At 43.9% G+C, this 17,873-nt stretch overlaps 1 protein-coding gene across 2 annotated transcripts in view; it reads left to right on the plus strand.

Moving 5' to 3' along the window:
- Nucleotides 1-17,873, plus strand: part of LOC148522897 (anthrax toxin receptor 1-like) — a 66,931-nt gene that overhangs the window by 14,155 nt on the left and 34,903 nt on the right. For both annotated transcript variants that reach the window (XR_015878480.1, XM_088473490.1), the window contains exons 2-6: nucleotides 3,343-3,414; nucleotides 3,939-4,010; nucleotides 8,139-8,220; nucleotides 13,786-13,819; nucleotides 16,647-16,726. Coding sequence is in view for 1 of the 2 variants with exons in the window: in XM_088473490.1 (XP_088329616.1) it covers nucleotides 3,343-3,414; nucleotides 3,939-4,010; nucleotides 8,139-8,220; nucleotides 13,786-13,819; nucleotides 16,647-16,726 (340 nt within the window). In the remaining variant the exon portion in view is untranslated. The remainder of the gene's footprint in view (nucleotides 1-3,342; nucleotides 3,415-3,938; nucleotides 4,011-8,138; nucleotides 8,221-13,785; nucleotides 13,820-16,646; nucleotides 16,727-17,873) is intronic.

A 17,873-nucleotide genomic window follows, 5' to 3' on the forward strand; every position in this document is an offset into this window, starting at 1 on the left:
GGGGGTGCCTAACCCTAATATCCCCCCGGGGGTGGCTAAACCTAACCCCCCCTTCCCTGGGCATAGAGCAGTTACTTACCCATCCGGACGATCGGGATGCCAGCGCTTCGAGATGCCGACATCGGTATCCTGTTCACCTTCGGGATATCAGCGTCGGCATATTACCAGATGGCGGGATTCGGGTGGCAGTATATCAACGCCCGGCATTCCATCCGCCAGCAATATCTCTACAACCCCTTTTATCCTGATGGCTGCAATGTGATATATTTTATCCTGATGGCTGCAATGTGATATATTTTATCCTGATGGCTGCAATGTAATATATTTTATCCTGATGGCTGAAATGTAATATATTTTATCCTGATGTAATGTAATAGATTTTATCCTGATGGCTGCAATGTAATATATTTTATCCTGATGTAATGTGATATATTTTATCCCGATGCAATGTGATATATTTTATCCTGATGGCTGCAATGTAATATATTTTATCCTGATGGCTGCAATGTAATATATTTTATCCTGATGGCTGAAATGTAATATATTTTATCCTGATGTAATGTAATAGATTTTATCCTGATGGCTGAAATGTAATATATTTTATCCTGATGCAATGTGATATATTTTATCCTGATGGCTGCAATGTAATATATTTTATCCTGATGCAATGTAATATATTTTATCCTGATGGCTGCAATGTAATATATTTTATCCTGATGGCTGAAATGTAATATATTTTACCCTGATGCAATGTAATATATTTTATCCTGATGCAATGTAATATATTTTATACTGATGCAATATAATATATTTTATACTGATGCAATGTGATATATTTTATCCTGATGCAATGTGATATAATGCTTTGGATTATGCTTCACAAAAATTGTTTTACAGCTTCAACTTAAACTCTAGATGAAACACCATCAGTAGGCCACTTGCAATGATATAATCCATGCTCCCTGTTTCAGTTTAATTGGAATATCAGATTTGGGAGCTATGTAGCTTCTGATGTTGCTTCCAAACTGGAAATTAAAGTGTTAAACATGCAACAATGTACTACCATGGCCAAAAGTTTTGAGAATTTGGTTTTCACAAAGTTTGCTGCTTCAGTGTTTTTAGACCTTTTTGTCAGATGTTACTATGGTATACTGAAGTAAAATTACAAGCAATTCATAAGTGTCAAAGGCTTTTATTGAAAATTACATTAAGTTTATGCAAAGTATCAATATTTGCAGTGCTGACCCTTCTTTTTCAAGACCTCTGCAATTCGCCCTGGCATGTTGTCAATCAACTTCTGGACCACATACTGACTGATGGCCGCCCATTCTTGCCTTATCAATGTTTGGAGTTTGACAGGATTTGTGGGTTTTTGTTTGTCCACCCGCCTCTTGAGTATTGACCACAAGTTCTCAATGGGATTAAGGCAGGCTTGCCTACCCTCACGATTTGGCCGGGAGCCTCCCGAAAATCGTGTGCAGCTCCTGGCCCACCGGAAAGGAAGTCAAACCTCCCGGCAGCCGATGATCTTCCACACTGAATTGCGTCATTTTGGTCCCGCCCCCTACTCCACAATGCATGTATTATCGGCATTGTGTAGCAGGGGCGGGGCCAAAGTGATGTGATCGTGTGGCTCCACCCCATCATGCCCACAAATGCCCGTCACCCGCCCGTCCACTCCCCCTTGTCCCGCCCATACCCCCCCTTCCTGGCCATGGACCCAAAATTTCAATGTTTTTTTCCCCGAGCCACTTAGTTATCACTATTGCCTTATGGCAAGGTGCTCCCTTATGCTGAAAAAGCCATTGTTCATCACCAAACTGTTCTTGGATGGTTGGGAGAAGTTGCTCTTGAGGATGTGGTACCATTCTATATTCTTAGGCAAAATTGTGAGTGATCCCCATCCCTTGCCTGAGAAGCAACCCCACACATGAATGACCTTAGGACTGATGGTAGCGCTCACCTTTCCTTCTCCAGACAAGCGTTTTTCCAGATACCCAAAACAATCTGAATGAGGATTTATCAGAGAAAATAACTTTACCCCAGTGTTCAGCAGTCCAATCCTGTACCTTTTGCAGAATATCAGTCTGTCCCTGATGTTTTTCCTGGAGAGAAGTGGCTTCTTTGCTGCCCTTCTTGACACCATGCCATCCTCCAAAAGTCTTCACCTCACGTTGGGCTCTATTTATTAACATTATTTTTACTAAAATAAAGTGAAAAAGGATGTTTTCACACCCTTTTCACATTATTTTAGTATCACCTATAGTTACTATAGGGCAATTGGAGTAGAATTCATAAAATTCGACTCCAACCCCTAAGTATCACTTATTTTTAGTAAAGCAGATCGCATTTCCCATAACTGTAATGGGAAATGTGATCTGACCAGAGTTACTAAAAATAAATGTGAAAAAAATATCGGGGAAAGCCTTGTGATAATAATGCCACCTGGAGGTGGCATTATCCAGGGTCTCCCCCGGTTACCGGCCTCCTGCCCTGCTCTAACGGGGAGAGCAGAGCCGGGAGTCGGTCCCAGTAATCAGCTGTGTGGTCTAAACATACCGCAAGCTGATTACTGTAAAAAAAAGAAAAAAAAAAAATAGTAAAAAAAAAAATTACTTACCTGACTCCAGGGACCGGTGATCGGGCCTCCGGTGATGACTCCCCTACTGTCAGCTGGTCTCCCACAGTGCACTGCAGCCCGGTCATCAGGTGATCGGGCCCCAGTGCAGTATGGGAGATCACCTAACCGGAGGAATGGAGAACATCACCGGAGGCCTGGAGCATGCAGGTAAGTGTAAGTAAGGGAGAGGGGGGTCGCGGGGGCAGAGCTTAGCGCTGGGGGCGGAGCTTAGCGCCGGAGGGGGGTTAGCAACTGCGACCAGTCGGCGCATGCGCGGGCACTTACTCACGGTATTTTATGCGAAAATACCGTGATAAGGCTCCGAAGGGGATTCGCAAGGACAGAGCTTTATCGCAAGCTCTGTCCCTGCAAGGGATTTGTAGTAAATCCCTGTGATATTGCCTGAATTCGCAATGCGAATTCACTCGGTAATATCACACTACAATCTGCATTACCAATGCGGATTGTCGTAAATAGAGCCCTTTGGGCAGCGTTGCAGCTCTACAGGCGCACAGGGCAGCGATGATCTCTCCCTCTAGGCCCTGCAGCCTTGGTAGCAGCACAGCTGGAACACCTCAAGTTGTGTTCCTCACTCTAGGTACCTGTGAAAGTGAGGTTTAATAGTTGACCAGAATTGGATAGATAAATTAGATCACTGCCATATCAATGATATATATATATTTTTTCTGTGATTGAAAGTGTAATTGTAATTTTTTCTGTAGGTCTGGCAGTGTGGGGAACCACTGGCATGAGATTTACCAATTTGTGGAAAGTCTTACTGAAAGATTCACAAAGTGAGTGTGAAGTTTTTAAAATAAATGGGCAATGCCTATGCAATGTGACTATATGAACCTTTTCAAAATGCATTTATTTGGGAGGGAGAGAGGGAGGGTTACACTCTACTTTGAACATAGTGGAAGTCGGTCATCTTAGTAAGTTACATTGTACATTTCTGGGTTTATTTATGCTTTTTATAATGTCACTGTTCATAAATAATAAATATGAAGATAGAAAATAAATGGTCATATTAAAAGACCAAATAATTATCTTCAAAATTAGAGTCTGTAAATACAAGCATAGCTGTATAGACAGGGGCACCGAGGGCGAGTGAGGGGGTGGGTGGGGTACAAGCTAGGGAGGCATACAACAAAACATCTTTAAAAGGCTAGAGAGAGTCATCCAAAATTCAAAGGCAATTCATGGTCTTATAGAAATTGTGGTCTAGTTGGCGTATAGTAGTCAGGAACAGTATGTTTTTTTCCTTATTCAACTGCTGTATGTATTTGTCTTCCTTTCTTCTGCCCGTGCTGTGGGACAGCCCTATGCTGAGGATGTCATTTATTGTCTTCTCCTCTCGGGCAAAAACCATCATGAAGCTGACTGAAAATAGGTATGGCCCTGCCTATGACTAACCACAGCACATCTTATATTGCTGTATTTGTTTTGTAGCATACTTAATATGTGTTTTTATTTATGCATAAATACACACAAGACATATTTATATATTGAGTTTCTCTAGGCATGGTACGAATGGTGTGTTGGAGCTGCCAGTGAACAGGGCCACCATTGGTCATCTTGGTGCTCCCACCATTGGTCATCTTGGTGCTCCCACCATTGGTCATCTTGGTGCTCCCACCATTGGTAATCTTGGTGCTCCCACCATTGGTAATCTTGGTGCTCCCAATTCTACTTTGCTTTCAATATACATTTTTACCCTCAGATCCTAATCTTCATTTAGCATATTTTGTGCCTCATTTATCAACGAGTTTTATCATTCACAACAAGGGCTCTATTTATTAACATTATTTTTACTAACATAGTGAAAAAGGGTGTTTTCACACCCTTTTCACATTATTTTAGTATCACCTAAAGTTACTAAAGGGCAATTGGAGTAGAATTAGTAAAATTCTACTCCAAGCCATAATTATCACTTATTTTTAGTAAACAGATCGCATTTCCCATAATTGTAATGGGAAATGTGATCTGGCCAAAATTACTAAAAATAAATTGTGAAAAAATATTGGGGAAGCCCTCTGATAATAACACCACCTGGAGGTGGCGTTATCCAGGGCAGGGCAGAGCCCTGAGCCGGCCCCAGTGATCAGTTGTGTGGTCTAAACAGACCACATGCCGATACACTGTAAAAAAAATAAATAATAATAATTAGTTAAAAAAAAAAAAAAACTTACCTGAGTCCAGGGACCGGTGATCGGGGCTTCGTTGATATCTCCCCTCCGGTCAGCTGGTCTCCCAGCCTGCACTGGGGTCCGGTCATCAGCTGACCAAGTCCCAGTGCAGGATGGGATGTCAGCTGACCGGAGCCACGGAGAACATCACCAGAGCACTGATCACTGCAGGTAAGTGTAATTAAGGGATGGGGGGGTCACGGGGGGGGAGGGGGGGTTGTGGGGGGGTCAGCCATCGCAGGGGACGGTGCTTAGCATCAGGGGGTGGGGCTTAGCGATGGTTAGTCGGCGCACGCGTCGGCACTTGTCACGGTATTTTTTGCGAAAATACCCTGATAAGTATGTGGAGGGGATTCGCAGGGACAGAGCTTTATCGCAAGCTCTGTCCCTGCAAGGGTTTTTTAGTAAATCCCTGAATTCGCAATGCGATGTGATATAACTACAATCTGCATTCAAAATGCGGATTGTAGTAAATAGAGCCCCAAGTGATAAAACTCGTTGTGTATGATAATGGTGCCCCAGCCAATCACCTTCCAGCTGTTATCTGTTTGAAAAATGACAGTTGGGACCTCATTGGCTGGTGCACCATTTATCATATACAACAAGTTTTATCACTCGTAGTGTATGATAAAACTCGTTGATAAATGAGGCCCTTTATCTGTCCGTGTTTCTTCTAATTACCTACCATATATAACTATATTATCTAAATCTACCTGCAGCTCTGATACTTTGGGCACAAGCTTTAACCTTGGCAGTTCACTTAAAGTGGAAAATCCCATTAAACAAGCCATATCCTATGATGCAATTGTACATACTGAGCTCAGCCTTAACTACAAAGTGTAAAATGTTCATGGGATAAAGGAATAAGGGCAGGTGAAATGTACACTATTGTTTATCTTTGATGACATGACCACAGATGGATGAGCTTCCCACCCCTCTATCCCCAATGAATTCCTTCCTCCTGTTTACAGATTTCACCCAAGAAATACATCATCCTTTACTAACAATTTGACCAAGGTGAGAGGCAGAGCAGTCAATTTAGTGCCCAAGGTGTGACCAGTAAGGGGAGGGATATGGCCACAAACCACAGGATCACAGATACTCTGCCCTCCCACTGTCCACCTGGCATTCAGAGGCATATATATCACCCCTTGTAAAGGTGATATATATAATATGGGCAGCCCTGCATGAGAGTGAAGCAGTGACAGCACTGTCCCCAGTAGTGCTGATAACAGTAATGCCTAATGCCGATGGATGACCTCGTGCATCCACATAGAGGGGACAGTGCAGTCTTGTGTTGCATAACCTACTTCATTCCCCAGCAACACTGAGCAGTAACTGTTATTAGGTTTTGTGGGGGAGATGTATCAAGCCTTTGAGCAAGATAAAATGGAGACGTTGCCCATAGCAACTAGAGATGTGCGGGTTGGGTTTTACTTGGTTCTTTTTCGTTCGGATTAGTTCGGAGTTATCTTATTGGCTATCCTGCTCTCACGTGTTTTGGATAGCCAATAAGGTAAATCCGAACTAATCCGAACTTGCGCTAATGTGGTGAAAAAATAACAAAGTAAAACTGAACCCGCACGTCTCTAATAGCAACCAATCAGCTTCTAACTGTCATTTATCACATACATTCTATAAAATGCTGGTTGCTATGGGTGACTTTTCCACCTGTCCTCTTTAGAAATGTCATATATCTGCCCCTAAGTCACAGTGGAAACCACTCAAGGGGATAAGACCTTCGCCAAGGAAGAGAACAGTTCAGGAACACCATAGATTTCTCCCAAAAAATGTAACGGACACGGGGCCTGATTCAGAGCCGCTCGTAAGCGGCCGCTCATTCGTTCCGAGCGATGTTCGCACATCTGTGCATGCGTATGGGTTGTAATGCGCATGTGCCAACCAGTCAGTGCGGTCGGAAATCGTGTGCTCGCAAAATAGCGAATGCCTGCTAATTTGAGTGACAGGATGAGGCGTTTGTGGGTGGTAACAGGGGAAGGTGCTTGAAAACGGGGAGTGGAGATCCGAACGCAGGCGTGCCAAACGGTCAAAACGGGCGTTTTAAGCGTGTGCATAATTGACAAAGCAGCGTCATCGGCCACGTCACATGGTTGTCTTTTAGCCTGAACTGCTCACATGATTGCAGTAGGAAAATGCTACCACAAGAATAGCGAGCAGTTCATACGCCTTTCGATGTACTCGATTAATCTAATAAATAGCGGAGATGACGTATTATGCGAGCGGCCAGGGGGCGTCTTTACAAAATAGCGAGCGCATGTTTCGTTCGCTCGTTCAGATATAGAGGCATCAACAGACCGCAAAGAGCGAGCGCTTCATTTAAATATCCGGCCCCTTTTTCAGAACGACCGTCCGCAAATAGCGTCCGGCTCTGAATCAGGCCCACAATTCCCATTATGAGGGACTGACCCCCCTGTAAGAGAAATGTTTTTTTTTCATGCCCCCTCCCTTACACAGCCTGTGACATAACAATTTGCACTTATACCCTGTATACATTTAACTATAACTAAATTACCAGTTTTTTGTATTCCTTTTGTTGTTGTTGTTGTTGTTGTTGTTGTTGTTGTCTGTTGCTGTCATTTTTTATCTTTTATTTCCTTTTGTTGTTCTTTTTTAATAAGCGTACAAAACATACACATACCCTTACAATAATGACAACCTAACCTTGCTATTCTCTGTGACTTAATCCAGTAAGAATGGGTGGGCAGGGTGGAGTTGCCTTTATGTGACTGCCCTGGAAAGAGGAAGATGAGCACGTGCCTGACCGCTATATGACCCCCTCTTAGTGCTGGATAAGATATCGGTCACCTCCTCCCTTCTGTTAGAGGCCTCCTCCTCTCCTTAGTCCCACAAGAGCTCATTCAGATTACAGGTGTGGTGGTCTACCAGGTCCAACTCCTAGATTTGCAAGACCCCCTCACACAGGAGAGAGCAGCAGGAATCGGGCTGTGTTCCCCACTATGCTCGGGTTCCGCTAGCTGACTACATGTAAGGTGCTGATTAGCCCAGTGAGCCTAGAACCCATATTTTTCTTATTAGGGTAACCTCACCTGCATATTACAGTACATGCACAAAACATTTAAAGTTGCAGCTTCCTTCCTAAGGTAGTGAGGTCAGTATTCTACCATTTATTTAATGTTTTCACACTGGGAATGTTGAGTTTACATACAGTACTGCAAGTAAATAATGTTGCACATTATTGATGAAAGGTACCATTTAAAATTGCTTGGACACATTTTGATGGATAAACAGTTTATAAATGATGTAATATTATTATTCCTGTATAATACTCAGTCTGTGTGTATCCTCCACAGAGAACTGATCCGACAAGGTCTGGAGACCCTTAGTTTTGAGATGCCGGGAGGTGACACTTTCATGCATAAGGGATTTAAAAGGGTAAATATGGTTTTATGTGATAAGACAGTGCTAATTGGTTTTGACATTGATACTTTCTACAAAATAAAATTTGGGCTCGTCTAGACCATGTTTATCTGGATGAGCCCAAGATGTTCTAAAATAAATAAATGTATAATCTGACCCAACTAAATATTTATGTATTCCTATTTCACCATGTTAGGAGTAGATGTACTGAGCCGTGGAGCGAGATAAAGTACCAACCATTCAACTCCTGTCATTTTTCAAACACAGGGCTCCATTTACAAATGAATCAGAAGCATAGTGATAAATATCTTTTTCCCTCTCTGCATTTTTTTTTTTTCATTTTACATTCATTATTTAACAATCTTCCTGTTCGGAGCGAGCGCTAATGAAAAAAGGTCATGTCAGCACTATTTTTCATATGTATATAACGCTGGCGATATATATTTAAAAAAAAAAAACTTGAGTCTGGCACATGCGCACTGAAGTGAATATATTGTACATGCGCAGTGTCAGTCCTTGGAAGCCGATGAGCTTGTCACAGCCAGCCTCTACGCATTGGCCTGATCACATGGTACACAGCGTCTGCTAGGAATTCTGGGTAAATCTCCGGATGCCGCAGCTGACTGCCGGGACCTCCTAGCCTGTGAGAGTTTTTTATAAGACGCCAACGCCTGGGGATATTATTTTACATAAACGGACGCTAAGATATGGTTTTCATGATTACAATGCTAACAAATAGCGCTATTATACACAAATCCTAAACGTGCATTACTAAATAGGACGAAGTGTTGTTTATCATAAGTAACGAGTTTCAACAGCTGAAACTCATTTGTAAATGGAGCCTACCGACTGTAAAGTGACAGTTAGGAGCTGACTGGTTGGTACTTTATCTCTCCACAGCTTAGTACATCTCCCCCTTATTACTTCCATTCTTCCTAAAAATATTCTACTTGCATTGATAGATAGCCACTAAGCACAGATGCTATCCTTTGGCATGATTCTCACAATTCGAGGGAACCTTATTTATTTATTTATTCATTTTAATTTAATTCCCGCAAGAGTTTACCTAGGAGCAGATTCGGTTCCAGAGATATGTGATAATGGAAAATGATAAGATTGGCCTAGGTCTTGGACCTTTTTCAAATACATCTGTGAATGTTTCAAAATGCATTTTATTTCATTATGTATCTTAATTTATATAGTGACTGAATATTACGCTGCACGATATGTAGAATATTTAATCATTCATATCAGTATCTGCCCCAGTGGAGTTAATAATCTTTATTCCCTACCAATCAATCACAAAAACTGGGTTAGTTTAGTCAGAAAACAATTCCCCTTCCAGTTTTGGGGTGTGGGAGGAAACCTGATCACACCCTGAGGGAACACACGGACAAAAAACGGGGAGAAGAACATACAAGATAGTATCCTGGCTGGAAACCCACCCATGGCGCCACCCTTGTGAGGCAGCAATGATAACCCATGTGACACCATATTATATCAGCTTACAGTTATTATTCACATTATTATGACTTGAATTTCTGGTAACTTTTATAAGACTTTGGGCCTGATTCAGCAAGGATTGCTATTGCAATCGCAAGAGCGATTATGCCAGCAATCTCACTACGAAGATATGCTAATGATTGCAATCGCAATGCCATACGTAGCCCACCTTACCTTACACACATCCGTAACACTTAGCAAGACTGCGAAAGCATCGGTAACATCGGAGCCTCTCGCACACTTGTTCAAACGCACTGGCACGCCTGCATTTTGCCGACCACCACCCCCAAACAGTGCTTCCTGTCAATCACTTTGCGATGGGTCTGCGTATTCACTGCCCGATCGCAGTGGAGTGTTCGTGTGCGTGCACTGCAATGCAAACGCATGCACAGTACGCAACAATCGGCCATCTGCGTGCGTAATCGCAATAGTGATCCTTGCTGAATCAGGCCCTATTTGCCATTTTTATCTGCTGCGATCCCCCATTTTCGATCATAAAATGATCATAGTTTTGTAAGGGGCTGCTTCAATGGCAAATTTACCAAGCTCTGGACGTCATGTGACATTAGGCCGCTCCCACATGTGTGGTCTGATGACAACGCAGACGCTGGAGTGCTGAAGCAGAAAATAAAGTGATCATGAATTAGAGATGAGCGGTTTGGATTCTGTGGAATCCGAACCGCTCCAAACATAGGGGATCCGAGTCCACCTGAACCCTGTTCGGGTGTTCTCCGCCTGACTCAGATCCCTGTTCGGGGCCGAACGACGGCCGACTGATGTCGGACTCTCGCTAGAGAATCTGACATCAGGGCTCCTCGAGTGTAGGGCAGACCGCTGTGATAGCGGTCTGCCCTACACAGAACAAACACACAGCGGCTAGCGGCAGCTGTTTGTTTGTTACAGCAGCCAATGAGAGTCACACAGGCTCTCATTGGCTGCTGCACGGAGGGAGCCGGCTGGAGCTCACTCATGAGCTCCGTCTTCCGGCTCCCTCCTCGTCGCGTGGCAGCAGAGCGGATGGCGGCTGGAGCGGGGATACAGGTACGTTTTTTTTTGTGTGTGTGTGTGTGTGTGTATGGGGGCCTGCTAATGAGTGGTCTACTAATGGAGAGACCTACTACAGGGGGCCTGCTACTGGGAGGGCATACTACTGGGGGCCTGCTAATGGGGGGCATACTCCCGGGGGGCCTACTACTGTGGGGGCATACTACAGGGGGCCTGCTACTGGGGGGGCATACTACTGGGGGCCTGCTAATGGGGGCATACTACTGGGGGGGCCTGCTAATGGGGGGCCTGCTAATGGGGGGCATACTACTGGGGGGAATACTACTGGGGGGCATACTACTAGGGGCCTGCTTATGGGGCATACTACTGGGGGGTGGCATACTACTGGGGGCCAGCTAATGGGGGGCATACTACTGGGGGGGCATATTACTGGGGGCCTGCTTATGGGGGCATACTACTGGGAGGGCATTCTACTGGGGGCCTGCTTATGGGGGCATACTACTGGGGGGGCATACTACTGGGGGCCTGCTAATGGGGGTCATACTACTACTGGGGGCACTGCATAGGGGGCCCTACTACTAAGGGGACTGCATAGGGGGCACCACTACTGGGGACATTGTGTAAGGGACACGACTGCTGGGGGCATTGTGTAAGGGACACTATTGCTGTGGGCATTGTATAAGTGGCACTACTACTGTGGACATTGTATAAGGGGCACTACTACTGTGGGCTTTGTGTATAAGGGTCACTACTGTGGGCATTGTGTAAAAGGGGCACTACTGTGGGCATTGTGTAAAAGGGGCACTACTGTGGGCATTGTGTAAAAGGGTCACTACTGTGTGTCGTAACATAAATAAGAGACACTATTTTATGGTGTAATGTGAATCAGGGGCACTATGTGTGGTGTAATGTGAATAAGATTGTGCACTGTGACTCCTTGGGCCGTAGCCCACTTTGTAAACAAGTACTGTGATTCTGCTGGCCATACCCCACTGGGTGGGTGCACTACTTTTCATTTCTGCTACTGCTGTGTGGCAATATGTCATAGATGTGCTTTATACTGTGGTGTCTGTGTCATTGTGCCGCTGCTTTGTCGCTTAGTAACCAGTCAGCTCACTGCAACCTTTGGCCAATAATGTTGAAAACAATATTATAAGCTGTGATATGGTCTAAATTGACTGGAAATTAATGTTATTGAGGTTAATAATACTCTAGGATGAAAAAAAAGAGCAATTTATGTGATTTTAGCTTTTTTTGTCAGTTTTTGTAAAAAAATCCAAATCCAAATCCAAAGCCAGTCAACGCAGTTTGGCAAATCCAAATCCAAAGCCGGACGACGAATTAGAACCAAATCCAAATCCGGCAAAAATGGTCCGGCGCACATCCCTATCATGAATAAGTGATCACTACTTTTGCTTATCCCAGGGACGGGCTCCTTTCATCGATAAAAAATGATGATTATTGGGTCTAAAACACGATTATTAATGAATATGCTCCTATGAATATAGGGGGCGGGATGCATGACGCATCGCATTCGGGATGCAATGCATCCTGCCACTCTTCGCATACCTGCCGGTATTAATTACACCGGTATGCATGACGGAAAAAGCAAAGGACAGGTCTCGCGATAAGAGGTCAGAGCTGTCTTGTGCGAGTGAGGGACTTCTGGGTGTCTGACCCAGAAGATCCTTTTGGCATTCTTCTGCGCATGCACAAATGGACGCGATGATTGGACCCCTCCCAGGTAGGAAGTAGATCCCATAGCCTTCTATTGGCCACCCACTGTTACCCACCGCATCAAAGCCCTGAAATATATATCGCATTCCAGGGCTTAATGCATATGAGAAATGTGGTCAGACTCACGATAACAGCATTTTCGGGGAATTAACAGCATTTCTTGCTTTGCTGCCCATGGCCTTATTCAGATATGGACACAATGCAGATATTTATGCAGACTGAGCGACTGTTAGCCATTGCGCAGAGCCGTAACTAGACTTTTTGGTGCCCTGTGCCAGAGAGAGCATTGGTGCCCCCCCCCCCCCTCATTTTTTAAACAGGGACATAAGATAGTGCACCTGAAAAGGGCCATGGCCTCATGGGGAAGGGCCAGGGAAGAGATAGGGGAGGCCTGGAGCTGCTGGGGATAAAAGAAAAGGAAGCTATAAGTGAGAATGGTAATAAACAGGAAAATTGACAGACCCAAACAGGGGATCGGTATGAAATACCGCCAGACGCATGTAGACATGGAAGACCGGCACTGAAGATCCCGACAGGGAAGTATTTTCTATATCCACTAACCTAACCCCCTCCTAACTCTCCCTTAGGGGTGCCTAACCCTAAACTCCTCCCCCCCCCCCTCCAAGTGCCTAACCCTACCCACAGGGCGGCGAGTGAGTCATTAGCTTATTTTAGTAATTGCTATCCGTGAGAGATTGCAGCTGCGATGGTATTAGTGTCCACATGTGAATTAGGCCCCTAGTGTCCATCTATAACTATTTATTATACACATAACATAAAACTTGTTCCTTGTAGGTGAGGTATTAATATTAAAGTGATAATAAGCTTAAAATAAATGTTGCCATTCTGTATATTAAAGGGCTGCTAAATTATTCACAAATTCATTTTTCAAACACAGCCTGTGAGATAGCAGTTGGGAGCTGATTGGCTGGCACCTTATCACTTACTTATCAATTTTCACTCTGTCTCTTATCACTGCTTAGTACATAGACCCCTATATGTTCTATTTAATTTGCAGAATTTATCAAAAATTTATTTTCTAAAGGTGTGCGTGGCCATGCAAAACAGTGGTCACTTGCTAATTTCTCTTACTATAAATATTTGTATTTTATTACATACCATGTAATAACAAGCATATTATATCTAGCGGTGAGAAGCTCAATAAGACCAATATTAACCAGCAAATTATACCCAGCAATAAACAACACATCATTCCCAGAAGTATATTGTACAATATAACCAGGCTGCTCCTCAAATTATACTTAGCAGAAACCAACAGTGCTCATATAATCATTTGTTGTCATTAAGTTAACTGTACCTAAATGTTTTTTACAGGCTAACGAACAAATCTCTCATGCGAACAGTGACGGTAAGTTATTACTGTTTCCATTAGCAATAATTACATTACTTAGCATACAGATCTAATTATCAAAAGTGATGCTACTACCAATTTTGTATAATTAATTTCCAACCTAATTAATGTAGTAACTTGATGTGTCTCAGGAAAGTCTTCTTTTTCCCATAGGTTCTAAACCATACTTTAGAACCAAAGCCTCCATTCTGATTTTTTTCCCATTACAATTATATAAACCATATTTATCAAGCACAAAAACACGGTAGTTTAAATGCCTAGTTTTGGTTATGGAAACATCAGGTGGTACAAAAAGCATATGGTTCCCTCAAACTTTCCACTACCAGAACTGGTAGTAGGCTGGTGCCACTATAGCAAGAGGCCATACAGCGTGGGGTCCCCCCGCATGTCCCCCCGCCATATTGTCAACCAGCATTAGGCCTGTCAGCGCCGGGTTGTATTCCCTAGGGCAAAGATTCCCAAACTCCGCCATTACAGTACAGGTTTTAAGGATATCCATGCTTAAGTCCAGATAGTTAAATCATCTGTGCTCAAGCATGTATATCCTAAAACCTGGACTGTAATGGAAGAGTTTCGGAAACTTTGCCCTAGGGGGATTCTGCCCACAAAAAAATGCAGGTCTCCCCCTTGCATAGCATGCTGGTAGCACTAGGGCTCTTCTAATAACTTGTGGTCCATGGGTGTTGGGGTAATGATAAAGTTTAATAGTAAAACAAATATAATTTTTTTACTGGTGTATTACAGGTCCCAGCAAGCCCTGCCATGCCCTACTTAGGGCCATATTCAATTAGTTTTGCACCCGCGATACTTTTTCACATGCCGGACTTTTCGTCTACATCGCGTGTTTTGCATGCAGAAAAGTATCGGGCGCGTTTCCACTATTCGCCGTTTTGTATTAGAAAGGACGCGAAAATGGTGAAGTTTTAAATCACGTAAAAAATCCACCTGCCTCAAGCACCTGCAATCAAATAAACACCTGTCCCATACGGTATACAATCAGGAAACCGGCTGACATAAGCCCAACAGCCGGCTTCCCGATTGCTTTATCCCGGCGAGGGATCACCTAGGGACGATCAGGATTTCCAGCGCTGTCGGGCTGCCACTGCCGGACTGACGCTGCCGGGAATTGAACTGCCGGCCATGCGTCAGTCAGTATTTCATACCGATTCCTCCCATACTTGGGGACCCCCCTGTAGTCGATTTCGCTAGTTTTTAAGTTTGTCCCCCAACTTTGATCTTTTTCGCCCCCCAATTTGAAAGTACTTTTTTGGGGTGTTTTAAAGTCTTTTTTTACAATTTCTTTGACACAGTTTAGCTTTGTGGGACTGTTCCAAGGGTGCAGGGGGGTTTCCCGAAGTTTGCACCCCAAAATAGCAAATCTGCACTTTTTTCCGCCTGCAACTCATAGGCGAAACTTGTCCGCCGATTACATTGCATTGACTTTTCGCGTAGGCGAAAAGTCCTTGGAATTGAATACGGGGATAAGTTTTCACCTGGCGAAATGACATCATCTGCTAAACTTTTTCAGCTAAAACGGCTTATCGCGGCTAATTGAAGACAGCCCTTAAATGGATAGAAGGGCATGCTGGCAATTGGAGAACCACAAGTGGATAAAAGGACCTGTTGGCACCTGTGTACAACTGTAAAACAATATTAAAATTAAGACGCTTCTTACCCACTGAAAATGTATAATTTATTGAAAAAACTCCCCTAGACATTTTATACATTTATTACTTACGTAAATCCACTAGTCTTCTTCAGTCCAAGTGGCAACCATGTTCTGGCTTGGCAAAAAAAACCAAAATGCTCAGCATAGATCCTGTCATTCCCATTGAAATGAGTAACTGCGCAATGAATGCTCAGCGTGTGAGAACCGCCATTCTCTTGGTTAGTACACTGGCCCCTGGGCCTAGGACGGCCCACACCGCACACCCATACAATTATACTTACCTCTCCGGAGTCCCGCGTCGGCTGGTGCTGCAGACAGAAATCATCGGGAAAATGGCGTTGCACATGATTAGCACATGCGTACTAGAAAAGTCTGCGCAGTAAACTCTGGCACAAATCCCGACTCTACTGGGCTGACGGAGAGGAGGGGGCCTGCACAGAGGCTGCCCACTGACCCCTTCCTGTCTTAAACCGCCCTGGTTGCACTAAGGGGCAGTGCAAGGTTTCCGGGCACCCTAGGCAATATTTCACCAACTGCCCCTGCTCCCTCCAATTCATAATATGCCATGCATCAGTCTCCCCAGTTAAATAATAATATGCCACACAGTAGTGTCCCAATTTCATAATATAATATTGCACACAGCAGAGCGCCAAAATCATAATATACCTCATAACACTGCCGCATATTCATAATATGCTACTCAGCCATCATCGGCGCCATCATCGGCGCCCTCCAGAAGCCGGCACCTTTAAAGCTGCCTAAAGGTAGCACCGTGTCTGGTTGCACTACAAAACTACCATGTTTTTGTGGCAGCTTTGCAGTGGGATCTATATACTCGTGCATTAGGGATAGACAGCTTGATATATTTAATGGGCTGTCCTCTAACCTTTAAAAGGGCCGGCACATTACCCATAATCTCATTAATATGTTAAAGGAATATATTTAATGAAGGCATATCTGTAATAACGGATCTGCAGGCAGTGTTACAAGCTACACAAGTCTGTAGATAAAGCAGGAATGAGCTGGGGGCTGCAGCAGGTGATGGATCGGGGGGCCGCCTGTTGCCATCACTGATATACAGTATACTGAATAAAATTCTATTTCTGTCATTTTTGAATTTGAACTGATGTTTACACTCTTCCCCCCCACCCTCAGGTGCCAGAGCGGCGAGTGTTATTATAGCTCTTACTGATGGGGAACTGCAACAAAACCAGTTCTACTATGCAGAAAAAGAGGTACGTCAATGTTTTGTTGGTTTCAGAAAGCGCAAAGTGCAATCATCTGCTCATTTGCTGCTTTACATTTAAAAAAAACAGCTGCCCATGGCTCTGTAAATAACATAAATCACCAGACTATCAAATATAAGAATTAATCTTATACATGGGACATTTTTATTTGGACATGCAATCCAGCCAGAAATGAGTAAGATGTGCTGGGTCATCATATACTGTATTACTGGCTTTATGTTATGCCTATGTTAGTACGGCATGTGAATGACGCGACGCACTGTGGGCCTGATTCATATGTGGACGCTAATGCAATCGCAGTTGCGATCCCGTGCGCAGCTGCTGTGTGAAAATCTGCTAAAGCACGCAGCCCACCGGTCGCCTCGCAGATCCTCGCAAGCGCGTACAAAGATGGAGCAGCGCTCACAGTTCCTTCGATAATCGACCATCTGAGTAACCCTATGGTCGCGCAGAATGGCACCACGGGAACTGAGACACTGGCGCCAGGTTTTCTGGGTACGGGATCACAGTAGTATAAAGAGATGCCCCAAAAACGTCCGCGACATGCCTAAGTTTTTGCCGTCACTCCCCGTAACCGGCACCAAACGGTCCCTAAATGTCAATCATTTTGCAAAAAAATCCTTACTGCGAGCGGCATCTCTAAGGTACCTTGGCAGTACGATCGTGACGCATGCGCACTTGGCCGATAATCGCTGAACTGCGTAAATAACCCCATTGTATCGACATCTCAATCAGGCTCTGTGTGACCAGGGCTGAATCGCGCAATTCCAGTTTATGTCTACATGTGATTTTTATGAATGAACTTAATGAGCAAACTGTTTCTACCAATTGTTTTTGGTTAACAATGAGTTTAAAAATACTCACATTATACTAAATCATATGAAACAAATAGGGGCGGCCAAGACTATGCAACAGAATCTTCAGTAAACTGAAAGGTATTTTCTTGCATTTAGTTAACTAAATTACTTGGGTACACACTGGCCGTATATTTTGATTGGGGCGACAAACGGGTCGATTTTTCAGCAAATTGCCTGCCCCAATATCTGTGCTACACATTATGCAATGTTTCCATAGAAGCCAGCGATTTTCCACCACACCATACTGATTTTGCATATGTCCACCCACAAGAATGATG

Source organism: Taudactylus pleione, unplaced genomic scaffold, assembly GCF_031769625.1.
Source record: "Taudactylus pleione unplaced genomic scaffold, aTauple2 ptg000136l, whole genome shotgun sequence".
Taxonomy (NCBI): Eukaryota; Metazoa; Chordata; class Amphibia; order Anura; family Myobatrachidae; genus Taudactylus; species Taudactylus pleione.